Source organism: Seriola dumerili, unplaced genomic scaffold (assembly GCF_002260705.1).
Source record: "Seriola dumerili isolate Sdu_G_001 unplaced genomic scaffold, Sdu_1.0 BDQW01000068.1, whole genome shotgun sequence".
In the NCBI taxonomy this organism is placed as follows: Eukaryota; Metazoa; Chordata; class Actinopteri; order Carangiformes; family Carangidae; genus Seriola; species Seriola dumerili.
Window position 1 is genome coordinate 15,511,816 of NW_019174323.1, and position 27,608 is coordinate 15,539,423.

Here is a 27,608-nt window from a genome sequence, read left to right on the forward strand (position 1 = left end):
AAGCAGATATACCAGAGGATTTGCTCATTGATACTGTCGGGACATGACAGAGCAATGGCAAACTCTTTGACTGAAGGATATCAGATGGCATAATAAGTAAACAGGATGGTGATTACTAAGATTTATTTTAGTATGTCTTTATTACAGATACTAATTTAGGTTTAGATATATCATCATGTCTGTATAATGTATGAAGAAACCCTTCATCCCATACAAAATAATGCTACTCTGAAATCCATGCAACAAATTGACAAATCTATCATTACTACTTGGGGGAGAAAAAATGAGAGAACTTCAACAAGCTCACAGGGTAGTATGGCTGGTCTATTGAACCTCAGTAGTTGTTTGCTACTGACTGAAATGACTTCATTAGATGTGTTTTCACCGCAGGAACTTTCCCTGGGGAATATGAACTTTCTGAGGAACTCAGTTTCCCTACCTGCATTTCTAGCGGAGGAACCAGCGTCTAAATTAAGTTCTTGGGGGGGATTGTTTTTCCCCCGAGAAAGATCCCTGCTTGGAGTGTAGTACCTTATGAAGGTTCAGGAACTTTTAAGGTGGGGCTTACAGCGCTGAATGTTGCTGATTGGTTAGTTACGCTGGCATTAATCAGGATGGAGCAACAAAAGTGAAAGGACTGTGATTTCCTCAATGTTTTGCATTACTGTGTATAGCAGTCACATAAATAAAGTGCTCCATTGCTTAATAAGTCCTCATCACACGTTATTTTCATGGTGGGCAGACATAGGACGTCAGGAAGGGCTGTTCGGTCAGCTTGTTTCTCTGATGTCATCCAATGACTAAAATCCTTCATTTGGTTAAAAGTTACAGTTTATAAGGTTTTAAAAAGTGACAGTGATGCGACTTGAAACTGGCACTTGTGGATAACTCTGAATATGCAGTTAAAAAGTATAATTTGTATCATATGCTAACAAGTATTGCATAGGTGTTTAATGTTTTAAATTTGACATGATAAGACTTGCATCCTGACAGCCTGAGGCCAGCGACATATAGTGAACATTTAGAGGATCATGTGGTTAGTGTGCCGCTATTCAGACGTGTGCGCCGGCATTTGATTGTGAGAGAGAAGAGTGACATCTCAGACAACACTGCCTCATTGTTTTCGGCCCCGCTGTGCAGTAATGACAGAATCCCCATCAGAACCCCACAGCTAGAAAACACATATTTGCAGAGAGAGCAAGAGAAAGACCAACACACAGCATAGCAGCAGGTCTGCCTTTGTAAACAGCAATTAGTGATTGGGTGCCCAAGTTACTGGGCCTGCTCGGCCCAGAGGAGTGTTTCATAAAGGAAGATAACCAGTTACACCAGGCGAACTCCAGTAAATCAGGAAAATCTCTTCCATAAAGCAGGTGTAAATAAATTTGATGCGAGTTACAATGGAAACATATCCCTTCAGACAGTTTAATCTCAGACGGGTTTGTGTGTAGGCTTAGCTAGGTTTCATGTTTAACCAGTTTGTATAACAAATACACCTGCCAGTCTGAAGCACAATGTTTTCTCTAATGTTCCTCCCCTGCAGTCCCTCATTACTGCGGTGCTGTGAACACATGTCCAAGTTGGTGTCTTTTTTTTTTAAAACATGGTGGAAATAGGCCTGGGCAATAATTCAATATAAAAGGTTGTCATATTTCTTGACATGTTATTGATCAACAATTTCATGTTTTCCAAAGTAAAAATAGTTATTTTTCCTTGAAGACTTTTAATATGTCACAGCAGAAAAAGCACAAGTGTAAATAATAAAATGTGTGATGGATGAATTTAGTTTAGCTGCTTTAGTTTCAGGGTGCTGCTGTTGTGCATGTTAGCTCACTGTCACACAGTGTTACTGTTACACTTAATACTGTTAATATTAATGTTAATATATGTTGATGTTAATGTTTCCGGTCTTTGTGCTAAGCTAAGTTAACTGGCTGCTGGCTGTAGCTTTATATTTACACACAGACACCTTTCCTCATCCAACGCTCAGCAAGAAAGTGAAGGAGCGTTTCTCCCAAACTTTCGAAGTCTTCTTTTAAGTCATGAACTTGCAGTTATTAAGCCAGGCCTCTTTTGCTCTGGGTTGGCTTTATCAAACAGTTAAACTCTGGTTTGTGTTGTTAGGTTCACTCAAGTCAACCTTTTCCACATTAAGCCCCACTTCAAATTGAAAAATTCCCTCTATTTTTCCCAGAGGGAGCGAATTTGTCTTGCAGCCAGACGACACAGAACAAAACACAAACACACAGACAAAAACACATGCTTTTTTTTATAACTTCCTTTATGAAGTAGCTCCAGCTCTGAGGGCAACTTGTCAGAGAGGTTAAATATATGGAAATCACACTGAGGTTGTTAAGAAGTGAAAGGGGAAAAAAATCCATAAAGAGAGTTCTGCCTTTCTGAAGCAGCGGCCACAGCAACAATCGTAAAAGCTCAAACATGCAAATTCTTCCCTGATGGCTGATTTAATCCCCCAGTCTGCAACCTCACATTCTTCCTCGTTTTGCAGTTGCTTGTGAGAGACACAGAGAGAGAGAGAGAGAGAGAGAGAGAGAGAGAAAGAGAAAGGTGCTCAGTTTTTTTGGGGGGGAATAACTTTTTGGCTTGTTGCAGCCTGTAAAAGTGCCCCGGGTACCATTTATCTCTATGTTTTACTCCATTGCTTTGTAGAATACTCAACTCTGATTGGCCAATAAAGACAATCCGATGTATTAAATTTCTCAACATGTAACACTGGTAGAAAAAAGGGAGGGGCTGCTTCAGAGATTAGAGCTAAGGGTATATTTACTTACATTCATACAATTTACCGTATAATGTTACCACACTTTACACTGGAAAGCACAATATATACCTTCACCTACACCTACAACTACAAACTGACTCAGTTGTGTTGGTGTCATAACTGTTCGAGATAGCAGTAAAAGCCACGGCTCATTTTCATAGTTGCATCTTTGTATTTCATCCTTGTGAACTGGCACACGGCTAGAAAGACTCGACGCAATGACAGTACCACAGGATGTGTGTAAAATGTATTGAAGGTGTGATGACTTGATGTTTGCCATTTTGCATCAAGACAAACATTAGTCAGCAATCGTATGTGCTCCATAGCTAAATTATAAGATGCTTACCTGTCAGATAATGCCGCATAATACATGCTGCACTAATGTTCTTAATTAGACATTGAGATAAAACAAAACTTAATATTTTACAATTTCCCACAGGTCTCTCCATCACCCTGGCAACGTTACACCCACAGAAAGGGGAGGAGCCGAGTCCTGGCAGCATGGAAGTGGCTGGGACGCCAGGCTCAGCCCCGAGCCCTCAGAGCGAGTCAGTGACCAATGAGCTTCAGGAGCTGTCCCTTCAGCCTGCGCCCAACCTGCTGCCTCTACAGGAGCGCAAGAATGGTGAGGCGGTGTTGCATGCTTCTTTCCAGGACTTTAGTGTCACATTTTGGTGCGATGGGTTTTGGATGGATTGGTCAGAGAAGCCGGCACTCGAAATCTTTTTCAGCAAAAAATGTTCGTCCTGGCTCAGGTTTTTACTGAGGCACAGTCAAACTTGAGGCATGAACTGTAATGTCCAATGAAATACATGTAAGCACACGATTTAGCTAAGATCTTAACGCTACTGTTAATTTCACGAGGATAGTATAAACTACTGTAGGGTGTTTTGGCTTCCAGAATAACTTCTTTGCGTGTTTTTGATGCAAAGCTCTTCTTGACTTGAACACAGCCTCAGGCAGATGAATATGAAAACACTATTGACATATGAAAACTACAAGTCTACAGCACTGGTTTTTTTACATAATTTTCAAAAAGTTTCTTATTCCCTTTTTTTTTGTTTGACAAATAATACATTACATAACAGCCATCGTTTGGTAAGGAGTAGGACAGACGGCCTGGTTACTTTGCTTATCAGTGAAAGCTCTATTCTGGTGTCCCACTCATTATAACTGTGGCTTTTCATGTGTACATGTTTACTGCAGTGTAGCAGACATGTGGGGACATTTTGTATGTGTTGTGCATGTTGCCCTTTTGGCCTACCGACTTACTCATGGCTCTTTCGTGACCTGAGTTTGTAACGCAAACTTAAGAAATCACAGACGAACTACATTTTGTCACAGCTGTCCGCTTTCTTCACTACTGTATTTGGGTGTTTACAACATCAAGCTTATACTTATAGATTCCCCCCACCCCCACCCCACCCACCCCGGCTATAGGAACAGTTCTTTGTCTGAGCTACTGTGCGAATGTGCAGGAAACACTGTTCCATCACTTTACAGACCTTGCAGGCCCGTGCTCTTGCTTCCATCTCAAGTGAATATTTTGGCTTTGCACTACTCATCCTTCGCAGAGGTGGCCTGTTTCCAACATAAATTCCTCCAAACTAAAAAAAGTGTGCGTGTAGAACATGTTACGTAAGTTGAGGCTAAGTAGAAAGTGGGAAAAACCACTTATCTGAGAGACAGAAGTTAAATGTCAGATGTGTCTGTATGTCTTGTTCATTTGTCAGTGGAGAGCTTACCTCACCACAGAGGGCGTTCAAAGGCAAGAGAGACATAGAGATTTAAGTGCTAAGGTGTGTGTTTGTGTGTGTGTATGTGTGTGTGTGTGTGTGTGTGTGTGTGTGTGTGTGTGTGTGTGTGTGTGTGTGTACGTACGTACAGTGTGTGTACAGAAGGCTGTGTGCACTGAAGTCTCCAGAAAGAAGGGAGTAAAGAAGATGCTGTACCTAATTGGCTTGCTCCTCTGTGCTGACCTCCTGTTACAGTAGATTAGAGTGTGCTGCACATTTGCTGCTTAAGACTCTGTAGGCCTTTTTGTGTCTGGAGTTAGCTTAAACCACTTGGCTCTCTGTGCAGAGGAACGTGCATCGGCTTCCCTTGGGCTGAATTGCTGTGGGGAACTAGAGTTCGCTGCATTTATGTATTTGGTTTGTTAAGGTTCACACTGCCAAAGTGAATCAGACCCTACAAATAAAAGTCACAAGCGTTTGTCTAACATGAGTTTTTGTTGATATAAAATAATCTGATTCAAGTCTTTGTAAGTTAAGCATAACATCCTCTCTCTAATGTTAATGAGTAACGGGTGAATATTGGCGCACAGGGCTGAAATTACAAGTCAATCAATCCATTAGTTGATCAACAGAACATTAGCTAACAACGATTTTGATAATTAATTAACTGTTGAAGTACTTTTTCAGGGAGAAATGTCAAACATTAGCTGATTCTAGCTTCTCAGATGGATTTGGTGCTCGTTTGTATATCACTGTATGCCTTTGTATATATGACATGAAGCACTTTGAACTACCTTGTTGTTGAAAGTTGTCGTTCCTCATAAATTACCTACTTCCTGATTTTCGATTTGTCGGCTAAAACAAGAAATTTGAAAGGTGTAGCTCTAAGCTCTGGCACATTATGATGGGGGTTTCTCACAACTTCAACAATCATTAGATCAGATTAAAGTTAGTCCATGGTTCATGTTGTTATGTTTTATTCCAAGAACCAACAACTGCTGGCTAGCAGATGTAAACATCTGTCTCCTTATACGCATAAAGTCTGTTTTGAGGTTGTTTCCTGTTGTTCCTTCAGATTATGTCATCACATCTAAAATAACACACGACAACTGGGAAGGTAAAACGTTAACACTCACATTTTCAATTGACTTACTGCAGCTATTTAGTGCCACACGATCTCCTGTTCTGACTTGGTTCTACTAAACTGCTCTAAGCATGAGTGATGGGGAAGCATCCAGGAAAAAAAAAAAACAAATATAATCACACCCACAGAAAAGTAGGTGCACTTTGGTTTGTTTGACTTCATCTCTTCAACATGACAAACTGTCTGAATGTTTCTGCCACCAAGTCAGACACAATGAGACACAGTCTGTTAGATAAGCGAGATATCGGCACATTGGTCAGCCCTGGCACAGTGTGAGTGTTACTTGCACACAAACACACACCTTGCCATATCGGAAGACTCAGCCACCCTGGCCATTGTTCCAAGCTAGGCGTTGGTTACCCGGTTTTATGGAGACAGAGTTGGTGGACCTGCTGTTGATTTGTCAGGAGAGGAAGGTTAAGCAAGGTTAGACCAGTGAATGATTTACCATCTTTGGGGGGGGGGGGGGGGGCAGTCGGAATAATGCACAATAAATATATATACAATAAAAATCTGCAGCAGAAACAGAACTTGAAGCACTGTACAGCTGGCTGTAACAATAGACTGCAATAGAATTAATAAAAGCAGAGGAAACTGTATTTATATACATGACCAGTATTTCAGGTAATGTTTACATCATTTAAGAAATGTTTCAGAACGGGCCTGTGACGAGTAGTCACAGGACTGTGTTTACCTCACAGAAACACACAAAGACACACACTCTCTCACACAGCCTCAGGCCACCACTCCCAAATTTAAACAACCCCTGCTCTTATTGGCCTATTCCGTATACACTTCATTCTTCTAGCCAGAAACAAACGTGTTGCTGCAGGTACTCCTGCAGCTAATGTAGCACGAAGATGCTTTCAGAGCACTGGGGAGATGCATGGCATGTGAATTTCTATATGCATACAGAACATCTGTGGCGATAAAACAGTGCGGAATGCCCACATAGTAAAGCTTATCAAAGTTTTATCTCTGACAACACGTTATGCAATCTGTTTATTGCACACGTTTCCTTCCTCAGTAACAGACGAGTGCTGCAGATTTATTGTTAAACACGTGTGTGTGTGTGTGTATATATATATATAGTATATATATAGAGAGAGGTGACATGTTTTTCAGGATGAGGATGAGAGACAAATGCTTAGGTCATTGTGCATTGGTGTGCAAGTGTGTGGGTGTGAGAGAGTCAGCTTTTATTCAAGATTTAACAACTGACACCAGAGAATGGCCTTAAAAAGCAGTTTGCGTTTCCTGTCCTCCCAGTCACAAACATGCCACTGAATTGTCCCACAGCAAACAAAAGGCGATCACGGTTGTTTAATGATGTGATTCGGATCATTCAAAACTTTGAGGTGGAGAAGCTAGTTTGAGTGTGGGAGTGTGGGTTGCCAAGGCAGGAGAAGAAGGAGGAGGAAGGGGAAGAGAAGAGGAGGAGGAGGTCATGTCTGAAATGGCAGTATTGCATAACTTCTCAGAGACGGAACAGAAGGAAAGCGAGGGAAAATGGAAAGCAAGAAAGGGGGTGTGTGTTACTTGTGTTTAAGGAGGTGAGGCTTGGTTTTCTATTTTTCAGTTTTTACTTCAGAGAGAAAGCGAGAGAGAGAGAGAGAGAAAGAGAGAGAGAGAGAGAGAGAGAGACAGAGAAAAGGAGAGACCAAAAGTTTTTTTTTTTTTTCATTATTTATTTTTCAGAGGAGCTCAAGAGAAAAGTTCACATGAGCAGGAGGGAAAAAAAAGGTGTTGCCACAGAGAGTCTGGAAACCCATGGGTGGACCTTGTTGTTATCCAAGGAGCAATAAGGGACAGGCACACAGACCGACACACGCCCTCTCTGACGGGGTGTGCACACACTTGTAGACAGACAATCCAGAGAAAGGGAATGTGAGGTGCGCTGCTACCTGTGGAGTACCAGCTGCCGGTGAGAGGAAAACGTGTTTTAATGTGGCTTTTCTCTTGCTGGACTTCTCTTCAGCCTTCTACCGCTGTTGTGTTTTTTTTTCCACACTGTTAACTTTGCATGTGTCGGGAGTGTGAGTCGCTAAACTTGCCGGGAGGGTGAAGCTTCCCTTCAGCATGGTGCAGAGGGATATGACTATCCAGTCAGGTAATATCCATTTCAGTGCGCTGTTTTCTGCTTTTATGTCTTTGAAGAATAATGACAGTGACTGAAAGTTAACTGTGAAGTCTAACTTAAGCTGAACTTAACCGACTGCAGGTGTGGTGTGAGTTCTTGCATGTGTCAGTAAATGTTGGGTGTATTGACACTGCAGTCTTAAGAGCTGGTTTATTTGTTCGTATGAGAATAGCTGCTCTGCTACACAGCTGCAAAAACTCACAAACTTTAAATATTCTTTTCCTGAGACACATACCTTTACTGTCAACCAAACCTGCTGGTATTTAGGGTTGGAAACAGTGATAAGCTTGATCACAGTTTTACTGGAAGCTCGTTGAGACCGCACTGAAGATAATTGCAGCTACAAAGGAAAACTTCAATTAAAAGAAGAAATAAACCGCAGCCCTCCAGATGTTACCAAATTGGATAATGATGTCGAGTGTGATGCTGTAAAAGCATTTCTTTCATAAGTCTGTGTCAGAGGCACATAAAGCATGCAGCGTGTACATCAGTGTGTAAATGTAGTTTTTAAGAGTTGAACTTAAAGGGTCTCCAGGAGAAAGGGAACAGGCGGAGCAGGAACAGGATCCGTCCTGGCCAGATGAATAGGTGGAGCAGGTCAAAAGGTGTGGTTGATGAGGTGAGCTCTTCTTAGGCAATGACAGGGGGCCCCCCACCACCACCACCACCCACCACCCCCTCCCCCCACTGAGAAAAGACAAGGCGCCACCACTGCCACAGGACTGACTTCAGGCCAAGATCTAGACTGGAGAGGTTTGGCTGAGGGGGGAGGAACAGAGAACACAGCCAGGGCTCACTGAGGGAGACTGGAGGTTGGGGGGTGAGGGGTGGTGGGGGGGGGTTAGAGGCATCACAGTCTCTGCTCCAGATTTAAGTGGAAATGACCCACTCGTTTCGGTCAGAACAGCTTGTTCCAGATCATGACACAGACTATGTCTACGACTGAGGAGACTAGACAGTAGATTTTTGATGGTAAATGCAACAAGACGCTCTTGCCAGCACTGTTCTTCAGGAAGAATCAACAGTGATATTTAATGGTGGCGTCTGCATGTTTTTGTTTCAGCCACATACTACAGCTGGTTTCACTGATTCATGCATTTACAACCAGATCAGTCGGTTGCCGTAGTGTTTGTTTTGAATTGAAAACCTGCAGTGTGGTTGTCGAGTCCAGAGACAGGAAGCCTCCGGAGTCTGACTTCACTACAGTGATTTGTTTGTTGTCACAATAAAGAAACTGTGTTGACTGCTGGGACTGAGAAAAGTTAGTTACCACCTAGGAACTACAGCTTGATTGGAGGTGTTCATGTTTCACTTGGACTAAAAAAAAAATAAAAAAATTGAATAATTTAATTATATATAATTTTTATACAGTGGTCAAGAAAAGGTTGCTGACTCAGGCTGAAATCTCATCAGGGAGGTTATGGCTGATTTCATCACCCAGACTTTGTAAACAAAAACAGATAAAGATCACATCCCTCTTCGTCCCCACCCTTGCATTATGACAATAGCTTACACTGCGATGTTGTATCGTTAGCGATGGGTTCTGGCTGACAAGAGCCAGAAATGATAAGATCGCTTTCAGACATTTAAAATGCTAATGTAATCTGAGCCCACACAGCCAGACTCTTATGCTGTTGAGCAGTATTTAAAATACGGTAGCTAGATATGTAGCCTGGCAGAGGCTGGCCTAGCCCAGCAGTGATTCAGGGAGGCTGATGGTACTCTTATGTAACAGATTGGGAGGCTGCCAGCAGCAGAGTCCCTACAGCACTCAGTCTGTCTGAGAGTGGGAGGGGAAAGCAGAGGGAAGAATGAGATGGAGCGACTGATAGATTGAGAGAGAGAGAGAGAGAGAGAGAGAGAGAAGAATAAGCTAAGGGAGTTAAGGGAGGAGAATGAAAAAACATAAAATGAGAGAAGAGAAGAGAGCCGAATTAGAAAATAAGTGTAACTGTAACTGTAAAAAATACTGTAGAACAAGACGAAGGAAGGAAGGAAGGAAGGAAGGAAGGAAGGAGGGGTTATGTTTCGATCTTATCTAAACACACAGCTGCAGCAGACACAATCCAGCTGCATGCATCTCCTCATCTGTCTGCCAGTGACACTGTCACGGCATTAGATAATCTCCATGTTCCTAAGAAGCTCAAAAACATAAAGAAACTTCCCAGTAGAAAGAATACATCAACGTAAAATAAAACATGATTGGAGCACCAAGAAAGCTTGTCTGTGCACATCAAGCTGCAGCACAAATCTCAGCCTTCCAGTAACATTACAAAACGGGCTGAATCTAAACAACTGAAGGGCAGATGACGTAGTTTTTGGTGAATGTAAACAGCTTTTGATCTAATAAGCATACAGGCAGAAACATATTTATGCAAGTGAGGTAGTTTTGGGGGAGGCTTAAATCTTAAATGTGTCCAGCACACCACGCACACACCCACAGACTATGCGTGACTCACCAGGACATGGAGACACACACACACACACCCACACCCACACACACACACACACACACACTTCACAACTCATGTCACTGTCAGGACCTGGACATGCACTTACAGGCTTTGGTAGCTTTCCATTTTCACAGTGTGTCCTGACAGCACAGTATTTCAACAAGCTCTAACGCACTCGCATCTTGATTTGTGATCCAGTAAATTCCTTTTAGATAATGAGAAGTGTGAGAGCATAGCCAAGCAGCCTCACTCAGATCTGTAGCCTGAAGCTAAAGAAAAGAGCTTTATCAGCTTCGTAGGTCTGCCCTTAGCAACAGGAACGTGGTGCATGCACACCCTGTGGTACAAGCCCACTCATGTAGCTCAGCGATCTTTAAAGACGCACACACACCTACTGGATCTTATAACATGCACTTGAGGGCGTGAGGCCGTCTTAAAACATACAGAATGGAGCTGATTCGAATGCACACATCTGTTACCTACCGCTTGCACACTAAATACGCACACTAACTCTCGGACACTTCACAGTTTTGGGTACAGCTACTGCATGTTTAGGTAGTTTTGGGTACAGCTGCAGCGCTCCCTGACGTGCACATTTATAATACAGAAACTGAAAATTTATGCAGCATCACGCGCAGGCGACATGCTGCAGTCAAAGTGTGCCTGGTGTTAATGAGATTGGTGCACTGTTTGAAAATCGCAGCAGGAATCTTGAATTGCGTTGTACGGTCGCACAAGCCACAGTGCTGCAGCCTGTTTTCTTAGTAAAGAATGATTTTGTAGTATAAATGCTCTACTATTCTGCTGTTAAAATCAACCTGATGTTATCCACTGCGAGCACGAGTACTCCGAATGTACTCACATACACACACACACACACACACACACACACACACACATACACACACACACACACACACACAGTTGAAAGCTCTTGGTGACACAGGTACAAGCAGTCTTCTCCTCCAACACACAGCCACACAGACAGAAGACGTGTGTCCTTGAGTCAGTTAGTTTACGTCTTGTCTCCAACTCAACTTGCTCTGGTGTTTCTGAATAATAGAACAGCTATTAGCCTGTGACTCAGATCCCTAACAACAAGTGTGGCACACTGGACGTTAGCTGACGAATGTAGCAGAGGTCACTGTGAGCTGACGGGACTCCTGTTGTTTTTGTTAGAGTGACTCAGACGCTGAGCCATGTGCAGGAGAAAATGACTTTGCCTCTAATTTAGATAGTGCTGGGTCTTATCCCCTCAACATGCCAATTCTAAGTCACTGAGTTTCACCCGGAAAGACCTTGAACAAAGAACTCCACACTATCTTGTACACTTGCAGCAGTAAGAAAAGTTTATTTACAATGTTTTGGTGCGCAGACTTTCAACAGGACAGAAGACCTGCAGACCAGAAAGACCTTGAAAGTGTGTGAGAATTGACTTGCAATGTGGTAGCTTGGTGAAAGCAAGCCAAACTTTCAATTTTTGTATCTTCAGTGTCTTCACTAAGACAGGATAAGGTGTCAGTCAGATGCATCTGTGATTAAGTAATTATTTTCTATCAGGAAAAAAAAATGATTTACAAACGCCACACATGACAAACCATGAGACTTCTTGGAAGCAGAGAGAGGAAGTACCTGAGGTGTAAACAGAGAAATGTTCTTTTTAAACAGTTTTTCTTTCTATATTTCATTGAGTGTCAGCATCTCACTTAAATACTCGGATAGAATAGAAACCTGTGTCCCCATTAAAAGTCTGTGTCTAATAAAAACCCTGTCATTTTAGTCGCTGAAGCAAATTAGCAGCCAGGCTTTTATTAGATGTTATAGACAGTAACAGAAAGGGGAGCGGAGAGGAAGGCAGGAAGAAGAGTCCAATAAAACCCCAAAGATCAACCTGAAGGAAAACACTGCAAGAACACACACATGCAGCGTCGAAAAGACTTTCTCATATCCAGGTCAAGTAAACCCTCTCTGTCCGGCAACCTCTTCCTTTTTATTTCTCTTCGGCTCCCGCTGTCTTTCTTTGCTTCTAGTCTGTTGTTGCAGGACTGAACTGGAAACCACTCGTAAAGGAGAAAAGACGGCCGTGTTTCCTTTATAAGTAGGGCAGGAGGTTAGGCGGTTCGTTACAATAAAAATGATTTTCAGATGTTCAAGTTATGTAACAGTATGTTACAAAGCCGTCATCACTGAGCAGGGAACACCCCCTCTCCAGCTCTGGTACTCTGTACTCTGTCTATTCCCCCCTCTCTCTCTCTCTCTCTCTCTCTCTCTCTCAGCCTCTCTTACTCTCTGAAAATCTTATTTGCTGAGTACAACCTCACCTCCCCTCCTCCTCTGTCTCACAGTGAGGCTTCATGTTACCAGATGCTAACAGCTGCCAGCTGGCCTATGGCTCTATTTTTCACTCAACACATGCGCTCTTATAGGTGCTTCTCTGTCCTTCATCAGTGTACAATTAGACCTCAGTTGCTTTACTTTTTATTGACAAGATATGACACAGTGATGTGTGCTGCTGCAGGTTGGTCAACAAAGAACCTTTCACCATGTATCTCTGACTTTTAAAGGGCACTCTATTACTTTGCTCATAACAAAACTCACTTGCATTCACATGGTTTTATATTCCTATAGTCTTAAGTTCTTAATAGAGTCATAGTTTTCTCTTAAATTGTTAGCTATTAGCTGTCATCAACGTGACATTGGATATGTATTGTTTTGGGAAACATCACATTTTTACAAGACTTTGAAAAAAAGTTATGAAGCAGCAGATATTTGTAATAACAGACCTTCAATGACTGATTATTAGCAGCACTGACTTTGGGTTTTATTCCCAAATAAAGTGGCATATTATAAAAAAAATATGGAGCTTCTGCTCCATGTTTTCGATTCTGTTCCTTTCAGAGATCTCAGCAGTTATTTTTGTGATTATAATGTTATCACAACTAACAGCCAGAGCTACAAAAATACAATCAAAGTTACAATAAACTGTAGTTTCCTTTAATAATTACCTTAATCTCTAACCTGCACCTATTTTCTGTTCTGTCCTGGCGTCCTGCTGGAACACATCAAACCTGTTGCAGAGAATTTTGGTGTTTGGTTTGAACTTAAATCTTGAGCAGCACTCAAGAAAACTTGTGCAGTCTTGCCTTTACCTCTTGACAAATATATCCAAAATTGGATCTATTTTATCTTTTAAAGACACAGACATCATTTTACATGCTTTAAAATTTTTTTGACTACTTTTGCTTTTATTGACAACTTTTTAGTTTTTGGCTTTATTGATTTTTACTGATCACCCTCTTCCTGGTGGCATTTCCTTTGGTCTATTTGCACTAAGACACTATAATTGTTTTTCTCATTGCTTGTCTTAAGTGTCGCCTTATACGACCTGCATGTTTTATTTTGCTGCCTTGTGTAAAGGACTTTGTGGTGTGGGTTTAGGAAAGTGCTTTTTAAAGCTGAGAAGAGAATAAAATACAGTTTCCCTTGGGAGTGAAGCTGGAGTGCATTGGTCAGCGAGGGATTATTCATCCGATATCCCAGAAGGAGTTGTACAATTGCTTTATTTGCAAACACATGAAGAGCTGGCTCACAAGCTTCTGGCAGTGAGTTTACATCTTCCAGTACAAACAGACTGAGTGTTTGTACTGGAAGAGTACAAATACAGTAAGTGATTAAGTGCAGGCTTGCTATAGCAGCATTTACATTATTTGTGCCAGACGATCCCCCCCGCCCTTTTTTTTTTTTTGTTATGATTGACAGCTACCAGTCTCCACAGTGTGAGCACCTTGGTTCAGATATCATTAACGCTGTGTCTGTTGACAGTTCAGAAATGTCAAAGGATCAACAATAAGAAATCCCGGGCCTGATGTCAGTGTTGACTCACAGCCAAATGCAAACAGTGCTGGTAAATTCCACAGCAGAGTGGGTGGGGGGAAAACCAGGAAGTAAAGGAAAAAACACCTTCTGTTTTCCCTGCTGGAATGTTAATGGCTGGTGTGACCTGTGGTAGATTGAAGCTTAGCCTGGTTGGTTTCTCAGCAGGTCAGGTATTGTTTGGTTCAACTGTTCGGTGCGTTCTTTATCGTGCCGCCTTGTTGTTAAACTTGCTTCTGACTGGAGGGTCACCAGTTCAAAACCCAGGAACACCTGGGAAATACAGCTGGAGAGTCTCCCTGCATGTAGTGCCAATATGTTACTACAGATAAAAAAACAATACCTTTTCCAATACCTTAATTTTTGCACTATGAACATTTTAAATCCTTTTTTAATTAATCAACATTTACCAAACTGCTTGATGCATCAGTGTTAAATGCAGAACTTTGCCTACATAAAATATAGTATAAAGTTAAGTAAGTTAAGTTTTCTCATTTAATATAGGTATATAGATATATATATAGATAGATAAAAATGTAATAAGTAAACATGCCAAGATTCACACCAAGAATTCAAAGCCAACTTTGGATACTTGGCAAGAATTAGACCTCAGAATAGACCACTTGCCTACTGTGAGAGAGATGCTGGTTTCTCATTTATGTGTCCCATTACTCCGCCAATGTTATTGACTGTCGAGTGCGTAAATATGTGACTCATCAATGGTAAACCACTCTTAAGTGAGCAATTAGACAGCCTCAGATCAGATTCTAACCATTACACACAAATTCATTGGCCATATCATAAAAGACATAAATTAAATTGTTACCATACCAACAGCATTCTGCTGCAGCCACGCAGGAACAGTAAGAGGAGAAATTAATAGAAATCTTTGAAATAGATAAACAGAAATTGATAGTGATATAATGACCAAGCTGTTTTTTGTTTATTTTTTGGTTTCCATGATCTAAAAGCATGGAGTGGTTAGAGGTAATCACAGACACCTTTCGGCTTGTGATAGTGTTCATGGGGCCTGTTCTACTGCCAATTATCGACGGAAAATTCTCGGTCAAACGCTTTAATTTCTGAGAATTTTCCTCACCGGATCCTCGTACGTGGTTCACCTTGACCAGACTTGCCTGGTCTTGTTTGTTAGTGATGACTGGGGAGGTTTGCGGAAGCTGCTAATTGTTGTGGGGAGGTTAATGGAATGCGGTGGGGTAATTGTTTTGGGCAGGTCGTGACTGAAGGACATGTGTTCTCTGTGCCAAGAGGTTCATAATGTTCCACGACCAGGTTGGAAAAACATTCAGGCTGTATCCCAACAACTTCAGTCCTTTTTGAGGATATCAAAGCTCCACTGGGAGGTCATGTTGTATTTTTGCTGCTGTTTGATGTCGACCTGGTGTTTGGATTGCAAGCAGTAGCAAGTAGTAATAGACCAACAGGGATAATATACTGAATAGTGCACAATTAAACCTTGTCGGTGTCAGCTCATTGACTCTCCACACTCAGTGGCATTTACTTGCATGTTACAACGCTGTCTCGTCTTCAGCTTTTCATCTCCTGGCAGAGACGGTACTTTTCAGTTCTGACACGTTCTTAATTCTTCAGCTCAAACTAACCCTCACTCACCAGTTCAATCAAAAAGGACACACATTAACGTGAATGCAGAATTTTTTTAATAAAGACTTTTGCGTTGACCCCGTTGGTTTAAGGAGATATGTAGGGACAGAGCCCTATGAATAGCAGCCAATCTAAGATCCCCTGAGGGAGCCTTAGACTGGGCCTTGACACTGGTGGCGCGGGGGTGGTGGAGGGGCGGAGTTGCGAGTGGCACAGACTGCAATGACAGCAGAGAGAGATAATATAGGTAAGGTGGTTTAAATATCCTTAAGCTAAAGTGATCATTAGATGATAGCAAAGCCCACGCACAGAATCTGGTGAAATCATTGGTTCTTAGTGGAGAGCTGGAGCCTCAGTGTGATGATGAGATATAAGGCTGGTTGACAGTTGTCTTTCTCGCTTGAACTTGTGCTAAAAGCATCATTTGTAGAATGACACTTTAATGATATTTTTTTCTTGCATTTGTATTTGCCTCTTGCCTTTTTAAACCAGATTGGTCTTTTTCTCCAAAACAACTGGCAAACAATCTTGGCTGTTTATACCCCCAGTGGTCCCGGTTATAATGACCCACTGGAGGCTTTGGGGGAGTTTTTCCATTCATTTACGCATCCACAGGAAGTCTTTGAGTCACTGTTTCAGCAAGACCTTCATACAGTAATTGTGTCCTGCCTGCTTGCATAAAAAGAAAGTGTTTTCGGGGTTTTTTTTTTTTTTTTTTTCATTCCCAGAACTATTTTTTCGGGGAAGGATAAAGAAAGACACAGATAAGGATGTCCAAGGCCAAATAGCTTCACTGGAATGTTCCCAAAGCCAGAACTATGACAGCTAATTTCTCTTGCTAAAGGTTAAGATGACCACCCAATCGAATTGTTTGTGACTGTAATACTATAAATAAACAACATGCGAAAGCCTCCTATAGTAGTATTAGTGGTATACGTTGTAAACATGAGCATCCTCCTGGGAATGAAGCCTGTCATGCTTAATAGCTCATGTTTTCATGCTGTTTTTAGTCAAGCTAACGGCATGGCTCCAGTGATGGTAATGTCGGCCCACCGCTTTGGTCCAGACTGAAATATCTTGACTAGTATTGGATGGATTGCCATGTTATTTGTTTCAGACGTTCATGTTCCCATCAGAATGAGTTGTAATAATCTTAGTAAACCCTTGACATTTCACCTTAAGTCACCATCATGTCAAAATTCAAATTTGCAATGTACTTTGTTTTATAACCAAATACTTGCAAAACAAATGACATTCACATCAGCCTCAAGTTTACTTTGTGTTTAGTGCTAATTAGCAAAGGTTAGCATGAAAACACACTTAATTAAGATAGTGAACATGGTGAACATTATACATCAGAATGTTAGCATTATAATTGTGATCGTGTTAGCATTAGCATATAGCTCAAAGCACCGCTAGCATGGCACAAAATAGTTCCAACACACAAAGTCTTCTGGTTCTGTAGGTAGTTCCCAGCTACTAATTCAAGTGTGGACGAGTCATGGGAAACATCAAAAACATCAACTGTACTTCCCACACACTATACAGCCAATAAGCCCTAAAACCATAAAAGCTCCCATGCAAACTGCATCTTTATCTCCTCAGTCAAGGTAACAATGACATTTATCAAACTACACAGAATTTATACTTTACTGCTAAGCTGTAAAATGCCGTCCTCACATGGGGTTTATATTACCATAGGAGTTTGTGGTGTGTGTGTGTGTGTGTGTGTGTGTGTGTGTGTGTGTGTGTGTGTGTGTGTGTGTGGGTTGGTGTGAGCTTGTTTTACTAAATTCATGGGGTTCAAAAAAGCCCACTATATATGTGGGGTCTGAGAGCTTTGTGGGAACCAAAATACAAATAGTTTCAATGGCTGTTTGAAGATTAAGACTTGCTTTGGGCGTTAGGATGAGGGGCTAAGGAATGCAGTGTGTCAGTGATGGGTCCCCAAGAATATAGCAAAGCAAGGGTGTGTTTGTGTGTGTGTGTGTGTGTGTGTGTCTGAGATTGGCTCAACCCACACAGCAACATCCTAATCCCAGTGTGTGTTGTCATCTCTGCGTTTCCTGCCCAGACTGTGAATCATATCAGCAGGTGGACTTTAATCACACACTCATGACAGACAGTTATTGTAGATACCAGCCACCGTTTGTTCAAGGTGTCGTCTGTGTTTTCAGGTGCACCATTGTCGTGTGTGTGATACAGGGGCACTGTTGTGGTCAGCCGTGATGTCTTGTAGCGTGCTGACTTTCATATTTGATATTTATATATTTGTACTCAGGCTGTTGTTTTATTAATAAGTCGACTTCTCTCTGTGCTGTATGTATAGTGAAAAAGAAAGGTATGAAAGCCATGTATCTCCCTTCGCGTCATGACTCATAAAACATTGATTTAGTCCAAGGAAACGGGACTTAAAGTTTGTGTGTGTGCGTGTGTGTTTGCAGGACATGATGTGTGTGCCTCAAAGTAACCTTACCCTGCAAGTGCACAGGTGATACCAAGCTGAATATAGCCCCCTTATGGCCAGCTGGCCTTGCTATTTAAAACAGTGGAGAGAGGGGGGATGGCGTTTACCATCAGCATTCTGCAGGAGTCAGAGACAGTTTGATGACGTGCTGGACTGCGAAAGAATCGAGAGTTTTAGGGATTAAAATACGTCTGGTTTGATTCCGTTCTCAGGCTGCACCAGCCTAATAAGAGTCTCATCTGTTCTCAAAACATATTTTCAGAGTCCTTGTATGAGTAAGCTGCCTTTTCTCAAGGACAGACTGTTCCAAAAAGCGCATTTAGGAATTGCAGTAGCGATTGGGTAACAATCAATCACTCGCAAAGATGTGTGATTCATCCCAGTATCAGATTTACTCAAGCATCTTTGACAAGGGTCGATTATGGTGGATGAGGTCACCCCTGAAAACGGTTACTGCCGTTTCCCCTTGTCCAATAAAAAGTGTTCATAGATTGACTGAGTCACCGTTTTTGAGAGCAAGTCGGTGTATTCAGAGTGAGAAGAACAAATTGTGTCATCGATGGTGTTGTTTGTGTGTATGTGTTCGAAGGGGAGGAGGTTCGCATGTGGCAGACCCCCTCAGCCTGTAACAGTGAATGAATGGCAACAGCTGAGCAGGAGAACTTTATCAGCAACACACCCTGCGTGGGTGTGTGTGTGTGTGTGTGTGTGTGTGTGTGTGTGTGTGTGTGTGTGTGTGTGTGTGTGTGTGAGAGAGTGAGAGATTCAGGAGGAGCAGCAATCACAGCAGTCTCTCTGGGCGCTCTCTCTGCTGAGCTCGCTGCTGTCCTCTCTTCCTCCTCCTCTGGCCTCTTTTCAGTTTCCTCCCCTCGGCTCCCTTGTTCTTTTCATCCACGACTCGTCCTGTGGATTTCTCTCCCCCCCCCCCTCCCTCCATCTCTCTGGGAAACCTTTCGCAGAGCAGCGCTGTCGTGACTCTCAAGCTGCCACTGCAAGGGAAGGAGAGAGCAGGAAGAAGAAGAGAAAGAGAGAGAGAAGCTGAGACAGACCAATCGATTACTCTCATACAGAGGAGAGAGGCACTGGGAGAGGAGAGGCAGTAGCAGTGTTTTTCCTACTTGCTTTGGTTTGAAAGAAGGTTTTCTTTTACTTGTATGGGAGTCTTCTGAAGCGTTTGATTCACGTCCTTCCCCTGGAAAGACGGGACAGCTAATTGAAGGGACAGCTGGTGCAGTTTTGACACATTAAGGACTCTTCTTCCCTCTCCTCTTCAGCCAAAACTGCCAACATTTGGGACTTTGGAGCAGGACTGCGTTTGACTGAAAAGTTCAATGTTTACCATATAACTGAGTTTTTCATTCTAAATGATAATGCTGGACACCAACCATTGCCTGTCCTTCGAAACCTCCCCCATGGGCTCTCCTCCAATGGGAGACGACATGGAGAAGGCAGGACTGAAGATGGAACATGACAGACATGTCTATCACAGCTTAAAAGAAGGTGGGCAATCTGGAGCCGCACATTGTCAGTAAAAACACAAGATATCTGATATGATTTGTGTTTGTTCGTGCCTCTGCAGGTTCATATCGGCGCTTTATGGCTTCATATAAATAGTTAATGGGGTTTTGCTAAAGATAAAGCAGAAGGAAGTCAAAGCGGTTATATGTACTTTCTGATAAGCCTCTTCAAAAGACAAGACTTGACCTCAGCGTTAAATTCAGGAAGTGTGAATGAGTACAGGAGTCATTAACAGCATGCGATGTTAGGGTCACATTGAGTTTCAAGATTAAAGGTGCTCTGTGGAGTTTTTTTGTCAACACAAAAATTGATCATTGCATGCATTCTTCAATGCTAACAAATGTGTTAAATGGATTTCCCTCATCATAAAAAAAATTTGAAACCTGCATGATTTACATCCATGTTTACGTGCTGGCAGCCGTCTTCTTCCCTGGTTTTTGTTGGTACACGTATGCTGCATTTCTTGTGGCGTTACTGCCACCTGTAGATCAGCGGAACAGAGTGAAACCATTGGAGGACTGTTATCATGTCTCGTGTGTGCCACGTAACAAACAAAACAGGGACCCACTCATGAAAACATTTCTCCATAGCACTACTGGTGGCCGTAAAGTTTTAATTAACGGCACAACTCGTGTAGTAGTGCACAGTGTTGTTGGCTTTATCATGTATGATGATGTGACAGTGTACATTTGGGGAATCTGATGTGCCAATTACAAAAACGTAGAAAAACATCTTGTTCCGAAGAAGCCAGCAGTCACTTTTTTGTTGTTACAGGCTTTTTTACACCAAAATGAGCGTGTAAAAGCAGGTTTTTAAACCTGCTATAAGACAAATATGTTCTGTTCACATTGAGAAGACACAGACACACAACTGCAGGGAGCAACAGCATCACATGCAGTTACGGACACAGGCGCAGACGCAGGGGAGGGAATATCTTCACAGATTCAAAGAATGTGTTTCTAGCTGATGTGCAGACTGATAAAAATGGAGCCGTCGCGTCTCGTCCCAAGGTTGGTGCTCCTGTAAGTGTCGGAGCCTCGGTGTGAGACAATTCAGTCGGAGGTTTTGTGTGTATTTTAAAAGTGCGCTCAGTCTTGCAGCGCAGAGTGCAGAGCGCTGTCGGTGGAAGGTGTAGCCACAGTTTTTCTGGTTTAACAGCAACGTGCCGGGCAGGTGACAGGTCTGTTTACCCTGTCTGTTCTCTGAAAGACATCACAGCATGGAAAAGGGGAGAAAATCGGCGTGTTACATCACTGCCGATCCGAGCTGGAGCCAAGAAACACTCGTGACAACTGCAGTCATTTGAACGCTGGAGTGAATGTTGATATGTAGCCTATCACATTGACCACAAAAGCCAGATGTTAGCAGGGTTTTTGCCCAGTGTAAAAGGGGCTTAAATAGTGTGGAAAGATTTACATTTACACATTTACATTTACACATTTACACAGTGTGACAGTAAAATGAGTCAAAATAACCAACATAGGCACAGATGACTCACTACACATGAAGCGAGACATTCCTGTGAGGTTGTAGTGATGGAAGTGATGCAAGTTTAGAGAAAAGGAAGTGTAATGTGTAAAAAAAACATTACTGTGAAAACCACTGACATGTAGCACTGTCATTGCTGTTTATACATGACACTACAGCGTGTCAGTTAAGTTAATGTTCCGGCTCTGCTTTGTGCTACCTGCTAACCTTTGCTAAATTCGTCAGAGGAGCATGTATCACGTCTACAGAAAGCCTGAGTGCTGTGAAATGCATCAAGCCATGAGAGCTTTGGGAATTTGACTTGTGTTCCTTGAACTTAAAGATCAATCAGTATTCACCCCAAACCCTTCTTGTTGTCATCTGCCTTCCCAGAGCAGAGCAGCAGTCCGAAAGGCAGTGGGAGTGATTCCAAGGCGCGAGTGGCCCTTAACCTTGTATTGTTCCTGCCCTCCAGCCTCTTTCCATTCTCGACCGATGTGTGAAACATTTGCCGTGGTCAGGCGCGGCATTCCATCCCTCTGTTCAAACAGATGCAATCAAACTGCGCTACTGTGCAAATGATGAGCTCATGCAGGAGAATATTAACGGGCTCTCCAAAAAGAAATATTTCCAGCGGCGTTGCCAAGTGAAACGTCCACTCAGAGAATCTGTGGGACTGGTGTAAGTGGGGTTCGGTAGCCGGGCATGTGTCAGTGTAATCATATATGTTTCCGTCTTCATGTGCCCACTTCCGCACCCGGTGTGGGTTTGTGACATTCTTTCTTCATGCGTGTTGCTATGGGCGGGGGTGTGTGTAGGCTTAGCTGTGCCAGGCCTGGGGGTCTTTGGGGACAATGACAAACTCAGACATGTTTAATCAGATCTAATGACACATGAGCGCAGCAGGATTAGCCCAGTTGGCCACTAAGAACTTGTTCTCCACCTCGGCGATCTTTTCCTTCTCCCTATCTAACGCCACTTTAACCTTAAATCTAACCCTAGTATCTCTTTTTCCCCCCCCGGTTACTTTACTTTTTCGTTTGTTGTAGTAGGTGACAGTAATGTATGTGACCTCTCTGCCGTGGTGTACTGCTTGTTAAGCGTGGAAACTGCAGAGCGAGATTAGAAAAATGTCTCACTACACAAATAACAAATGCTAATATTCGGTTAAAAACTTCACCAGTTGTAGTTGTCATCTGCGTCATTGGTTATTTGTTTAGTTATTTATCGGGTGAAATATCTATATCTGCTTGATTTTTCTCTATTACATAACATTGTCGTTGTGTGACATGTGACATGTTATGGGCTAAAAGATTGCAAATTAGACATTAGAATTGGGGGGGGGGACAAAGGAAGTTGGATGCCAATACTGAGCGCAAAATTAGAAAAATGAAGTGTGAAAACAGGATGCAGTTCCTCTAACTTTACATTTTATGTGACTTTCACTGTGACTCAGTCTGGCAGCAGGTTGGCTCCGTGGTTTGAGGTGTCACAGGCGCGAATGAGAAGCGCAATGATTTTTGCTCCCTCTGCTTCATCTAAAAGCTGTAAATGCAGCCGTCTCTGCCGTCTCCTCCGCCTCTCTCCCTCTGTGTTTCCTCACTCTAACTTTGTATGACTGCGGAGGCCAGTTTTGGCTGTGGCCTAGTATCCTAATAAAAACCGCCCTGCCTTTTCATCCTTTTTCTTAAATTAACCGATATGGCCTTCAAACCTGATTTAAGCTCCGGAGCGCGTCCTGGTCTCTAGAAGAGAAAGACGGTGTCGTGTTTAATCCCAGTTTATTCAATCATCAATTCAGCTTTTTACAGTTACAAGTATTCACATCACCACTGACACGATTTACATGCACACGTGGAATCGGGTTACTGTCAGTAATGTTAGGGCAGATCAGATAACATGTTTACATGCGCTGTCGTAATCACTTTTCTCCTCCACCCATTACCATATTCCTAAACATAGAACTTTTTTTTTTTTGCTGCTGTTGAACATTATAAATTTTCCACTGTTCAGGTGTGGGGATTGATTTTTATCAGAAATATTTATTTAATTTTCCTTTCCACAGTGATGTTTATAGTATGTAACTGATAGTGACACCAATGCAGAGCTACAGTAACTTAATGGCTAAGGTTATATAGTACCAGCGATTCTAGCCTCCATATTTGTGACCTGTTTGGTTTTACTTATATGTTATGTATTGACAATTACATTGTCATGTCTGCACTGTTTCCACAGTTTCAACAACCACTGCAGCTTTTCACACTTAGAACCATCACTAGCACATATGAGGTGTCACTGTGAGGTCTCTGCTTTTGAAAATGACTTCAATGATGGGTGACACTTTGTCGTTTTTTTAACTGGTGATAAAAGCCATTACAAGCTACTGTGGCCACTGGACTAAACAGCCAATTCACTTAGTGTCGGAGATGAAGACTAAAGAGAGGAATGAGAAAGCGAGTGCGGGAGAGAATGAATAAGTTAACTGGAGTGTCCTTGGTGTGGAAGGATGGAGCGCTGAGACGTGAGGCTGGGGATAGAGGGAAAGTGTAAGATTCTCTTTCCCAGAATAAACCTCTTGGCATCTTATCCTGCACTGTGCCGCGGCACGGTCAGCATGTCTGTGTGTGTGTTTTTGGCGTTTGTGTGTGCATCGGTCCAGGCAACACGTGAGTCTCCTAAGTGTTTGCTTGTGTGCTTGGCACTGAGGGAAAATTAATCTCTCAGCTGCTGCATAGGTGCAACATATACATGAATTCCTCTGGCTCTGTTTAGGTCTCTGTGTTTACGCCGCTGAATGTGAACTGACATGTTATTGCTTCCAGAGGAGAGTCTCTAGTGCTGCTCTGATCCCTTAAGATTTAGAGCATGCACACTTGTAACTATAACAGAAGGGAGCTGGGATCGCCAGCGAGGATTTAGAGCTAAAGAATGACATTTACTTACATAGGCTCTGACGTTAATTCATGGGAATCGCAGTGTTGCTGTCCAGGCCTGGATTGTTTGTCATAACAGAGGGCTAACACAGCGGCAGCTACGCAGGACGCTAACCGGTTAGCTAGCCTGCGAGCACCAATGATGTCACTTTGTTAGTGGGAATGAACAGGTGCTGCTTGTCCTCAAAGTAGCAGACACAACCCTGGCCAGAAATGCTTGGGAAGCCTCGGTGGTGTGTTCCACTTCACACATGCATGCACACACACACACACACACACACACACACACACACACAGACACAGACACAGACACACACACACACACACACACACACACCGCTTCAGCAGGGACAGCTGGTGCATATAAAACAAGAGTCTCAGCTGAGTGGAGCTGAGCTGAAGGTCTGTGTCGGTGAAAATAGTATTTGGTGTAAGAGCATACCCTTTCCTTCCTCTGATTTTATCGAACCATGTGAACTTGGATGATGATAAGAACATGTGTTGCATTGTCAGAACATGCAACACATGTTGCAGAACAGCCTGTTACCAAGAGGTACAGTGGTAGTTTAGTGCAATACCAGTCGCTTATCGATCTCAGAAAAACCCCTGCACCACAGACAATTCTTTGTTTTGTGCATTTCTGTAAAGATCCAGATCATTTCCCTTAGTTGTGTTGCAGGAAACTGATACTGCACCAATCCTGCAGCCATCCATATTTTAAAAATTCCTCTGTGAAATTCTTCTGTTTGCCTGCATCTAACATTTTAATTGATTACTAAGTGATTTTAAATCTAACATTCAGTTATGTTCATGAGGCTAGAATGAGAAATGATAAGCTTCCAGCTCAGATCATTTGTAAAATTAGTTCGACTTTAAAAGGTATAAAGACGAGAATGACAAACCTACACGATGCACAAGAACTGAAATTCAGTGTTTGTGCAAAAGGGTCAAACATGGTCCATCTTCTTTTGCCCAGTGCTGTGTTCCTTAAAACTCAGTCTCCTGGCTTCTGCGTTATGTAACTAGCACTTCCTGTTTTGAAATGACGCTGCAATCAGCCCATATGCTCTATTTCTTTCCTTTTTTCATGATCTACTCTCTGATCGTGGCGATCTTATTGTTCTCTTTGCATCCTTTGTTGATTTCTTTTATCAGTTTTGCTGTGCTTGCTTTGTGTCTCTCACTGGTTCTTTGATGAATGATTATTTTTTTTTTAGACACACAACTCAACACAGAAATAAAAAGAAAATGCTCAGAAACAGGAAGCGTGTAGTACCCTGCACCCGCCTCCTCTGTAGCTTAAAAAAAAAAGCACAAAAGAAGGAGGAAATGGGAGGATGACTTGGGTATCAGAGAGTACAGGTCCTCTTCATGTCGGTCCAAATGCATCTAGGTTCCCCGGCGTGGTTATCCATCTGAACGGGGCAGATGGACTTCTGATCAGTGGGCAATAAGAGACAATAAGGAAGCTTTAAGAGCTCCATCGCTGCAGTTTCTTATTCTCACCGGGCCGTGACTGACTCTCTCTTCTCCTCTGTGTCCCCCTCACCTCCTCTGTCTTCATGCAGTCCTCCAGCTCAAACTCCAGCAGAGACGAACACGAGAGGAACTGGTCAGCCAAGGGATCATGCCACGTAAGTCTCTGCCTTAAGTCTCTGTGATGCTCAGGGGTTTTGTCAGTGAATCAAACAGTATTGTGTTGTGCAGCTTCCATGATGCCCTGTCAGTGGAGCAAGTTCCACTTTAATATAAATATAAATATATATATATGCCGGTGATTCACATGCTCGACACACACCACAGAAAAAAGATCAAACTGATCCAGTCTCACCTAAAGATAGTTTTTATTTAGTTTTTATTTTTATTTAGTGTGTGGAAGAGCTTAGAAACCCATGCAGACAACTTAGGGAAGTGTGTCTGTGCCTTTGAGTCGAGGACAAAGACTGATTGTGTTGTTGTATGATATCAACACTGAGCTCCGTGTACGGGCCACTGACTCACATGCTGAATGGGCCTTACACTGTATCTGGATATCTACATCTGCTATACAGGATATGTCAGTAAATTGTATCTTCCTGTGTTTGATATCAAAATATCTTCAGCAAATACAATATTATTGTTGAGGCTCTGTTTTTACATTCAATTTTTTTTTGCAGAAAAGGACCTCCCTTATCAGCATGTGTTATGAATTTGTACATTCTGTATGTGTTATATTTCATGGTTTCTTTGCACCACTTTGTGTTATCAAATAGGGCAGCTTCCTCTTCTTCTGTATCCACTTCCTGTTTCAGAGTGCCACACATCATTAGGGGCGTGGACGTGTTTATTAAAATTTTCCTTTCTTTTGTATTTAAAAAAAAAAAAAACTAGCACCCAGCATTCAGCCTTATACAGTATATATGGTAGTTAATCTTCTGTGACCAAGTGATTGTGGAGTAGAAAAAGATACCCACATGGAGGTGGAGTAACTTACATGGTCGCTGTTTGTTCCGTAGAAAGGGAGACAGAATAGTTGTTTCATGTCACGCTTTGCTGTCCACTGCTGTTTGCTAATGGTAACATCTGACCCTGAATTAGCAGGGTCCACTGTAGATGCACTTACAGTAACTAAGCAGAAAGTGTTAGGCATGAAATAATGCACCTGAGTGGACACTCAGACCGAGGGCTCGTTTTAGTGGGCAGCATGGAGTCTCATATTTGACTGTTCAATCGTTACAGTAAATCTGTCTACTTATGCAACAGGCCTCATGCCAGACCATTAGCTGCACTGGACTCAGCATGTACTGGAGGAATATTTCAGTTTCTAGATACTGTTCTGTGGAGATACAGACACTTAATATATAAAGAGAGAAAAAGGGAAGCCGTGGGTTTATAAGAGAGTTATCAAAGACTGTGTTTGCTTCCAACAAAGAGCACTTATTTTGACTGTTGCCTTGAGACTCAGCAAGGTAGAACAAGGACTGTTCAGCTTTCAAGAGCCCAGTTGAATTATTGGACCATAAAGATTGTATGAACTGCTGACGAGCAGCGAGGAGAGGAGGGTGCATCATCATTTATCGACTCTGCGGTGGAATTGTATCACGGTGATATGAACATAAATCGCTACCGTATTGTGATGTTGCGTTTCCCAGCTGTAGAGGAGACAGTGAGTGCTGGGAACTGATGAAGGGCGAGTTCCTGCTGTGGTATCAAATACTCACATTGGTTTTGCAGCAGTAAGTGGTGTGAATGAGTAACTTTCCACCTTCCTTCTCTCATTCTTTCAGGGTATTTTAGGGCAAGGCACTTGACCTCCAATCTGCCGCAGTGATGGACCTAAGTTGCTGCTGTTGCACTGTGTCAATATCTAGTGTGTAAATGTGAAGCGGGGTGATTGTGGACAAGAGGGATACAAAAGAGAATAATTACGGTGGATTAGGAGAGGTTAAATGCATAGATATATGGGTGAACAAGCAATAACAATGCGCCTGTG

General features: G+C 42.4%; 1 protein-coding gene across 3 annotated transcripts in view; it reads left to right on the plus strand.

Moving 5' to 3' along the window:
• Positions 1-27,608, plus strand: part of LOC111219901 (MKL/myocardin-like protein 1) — a 42,008-nt gene that overhangs the window by 1,777 nt on the left and 12,623 nt on the right. For 2 of the 3 annotated variants that reach the window (XM_022742745.1, XM_022742747.1), the window contains exons 1-2: positions 19,574-19,718; positions 25,705-25,770. In XM_022742745.1, the coding sequence (XP_022598466.1) occupies positions 19,583-19,718; positions 25,705-25,770 (202 nt within the window). In that variant the 5' untranslated portion in view covers positions 19,574-19,582. Of the gene's footprint in view, positions 1-3,221; positions 3,408-19,573; positions 19,719-25,704; positions 25,771-27,608 lie in introns of those variants that run through there. The other variant, XM_022742746.1, reaches the window with a different exon arrangement.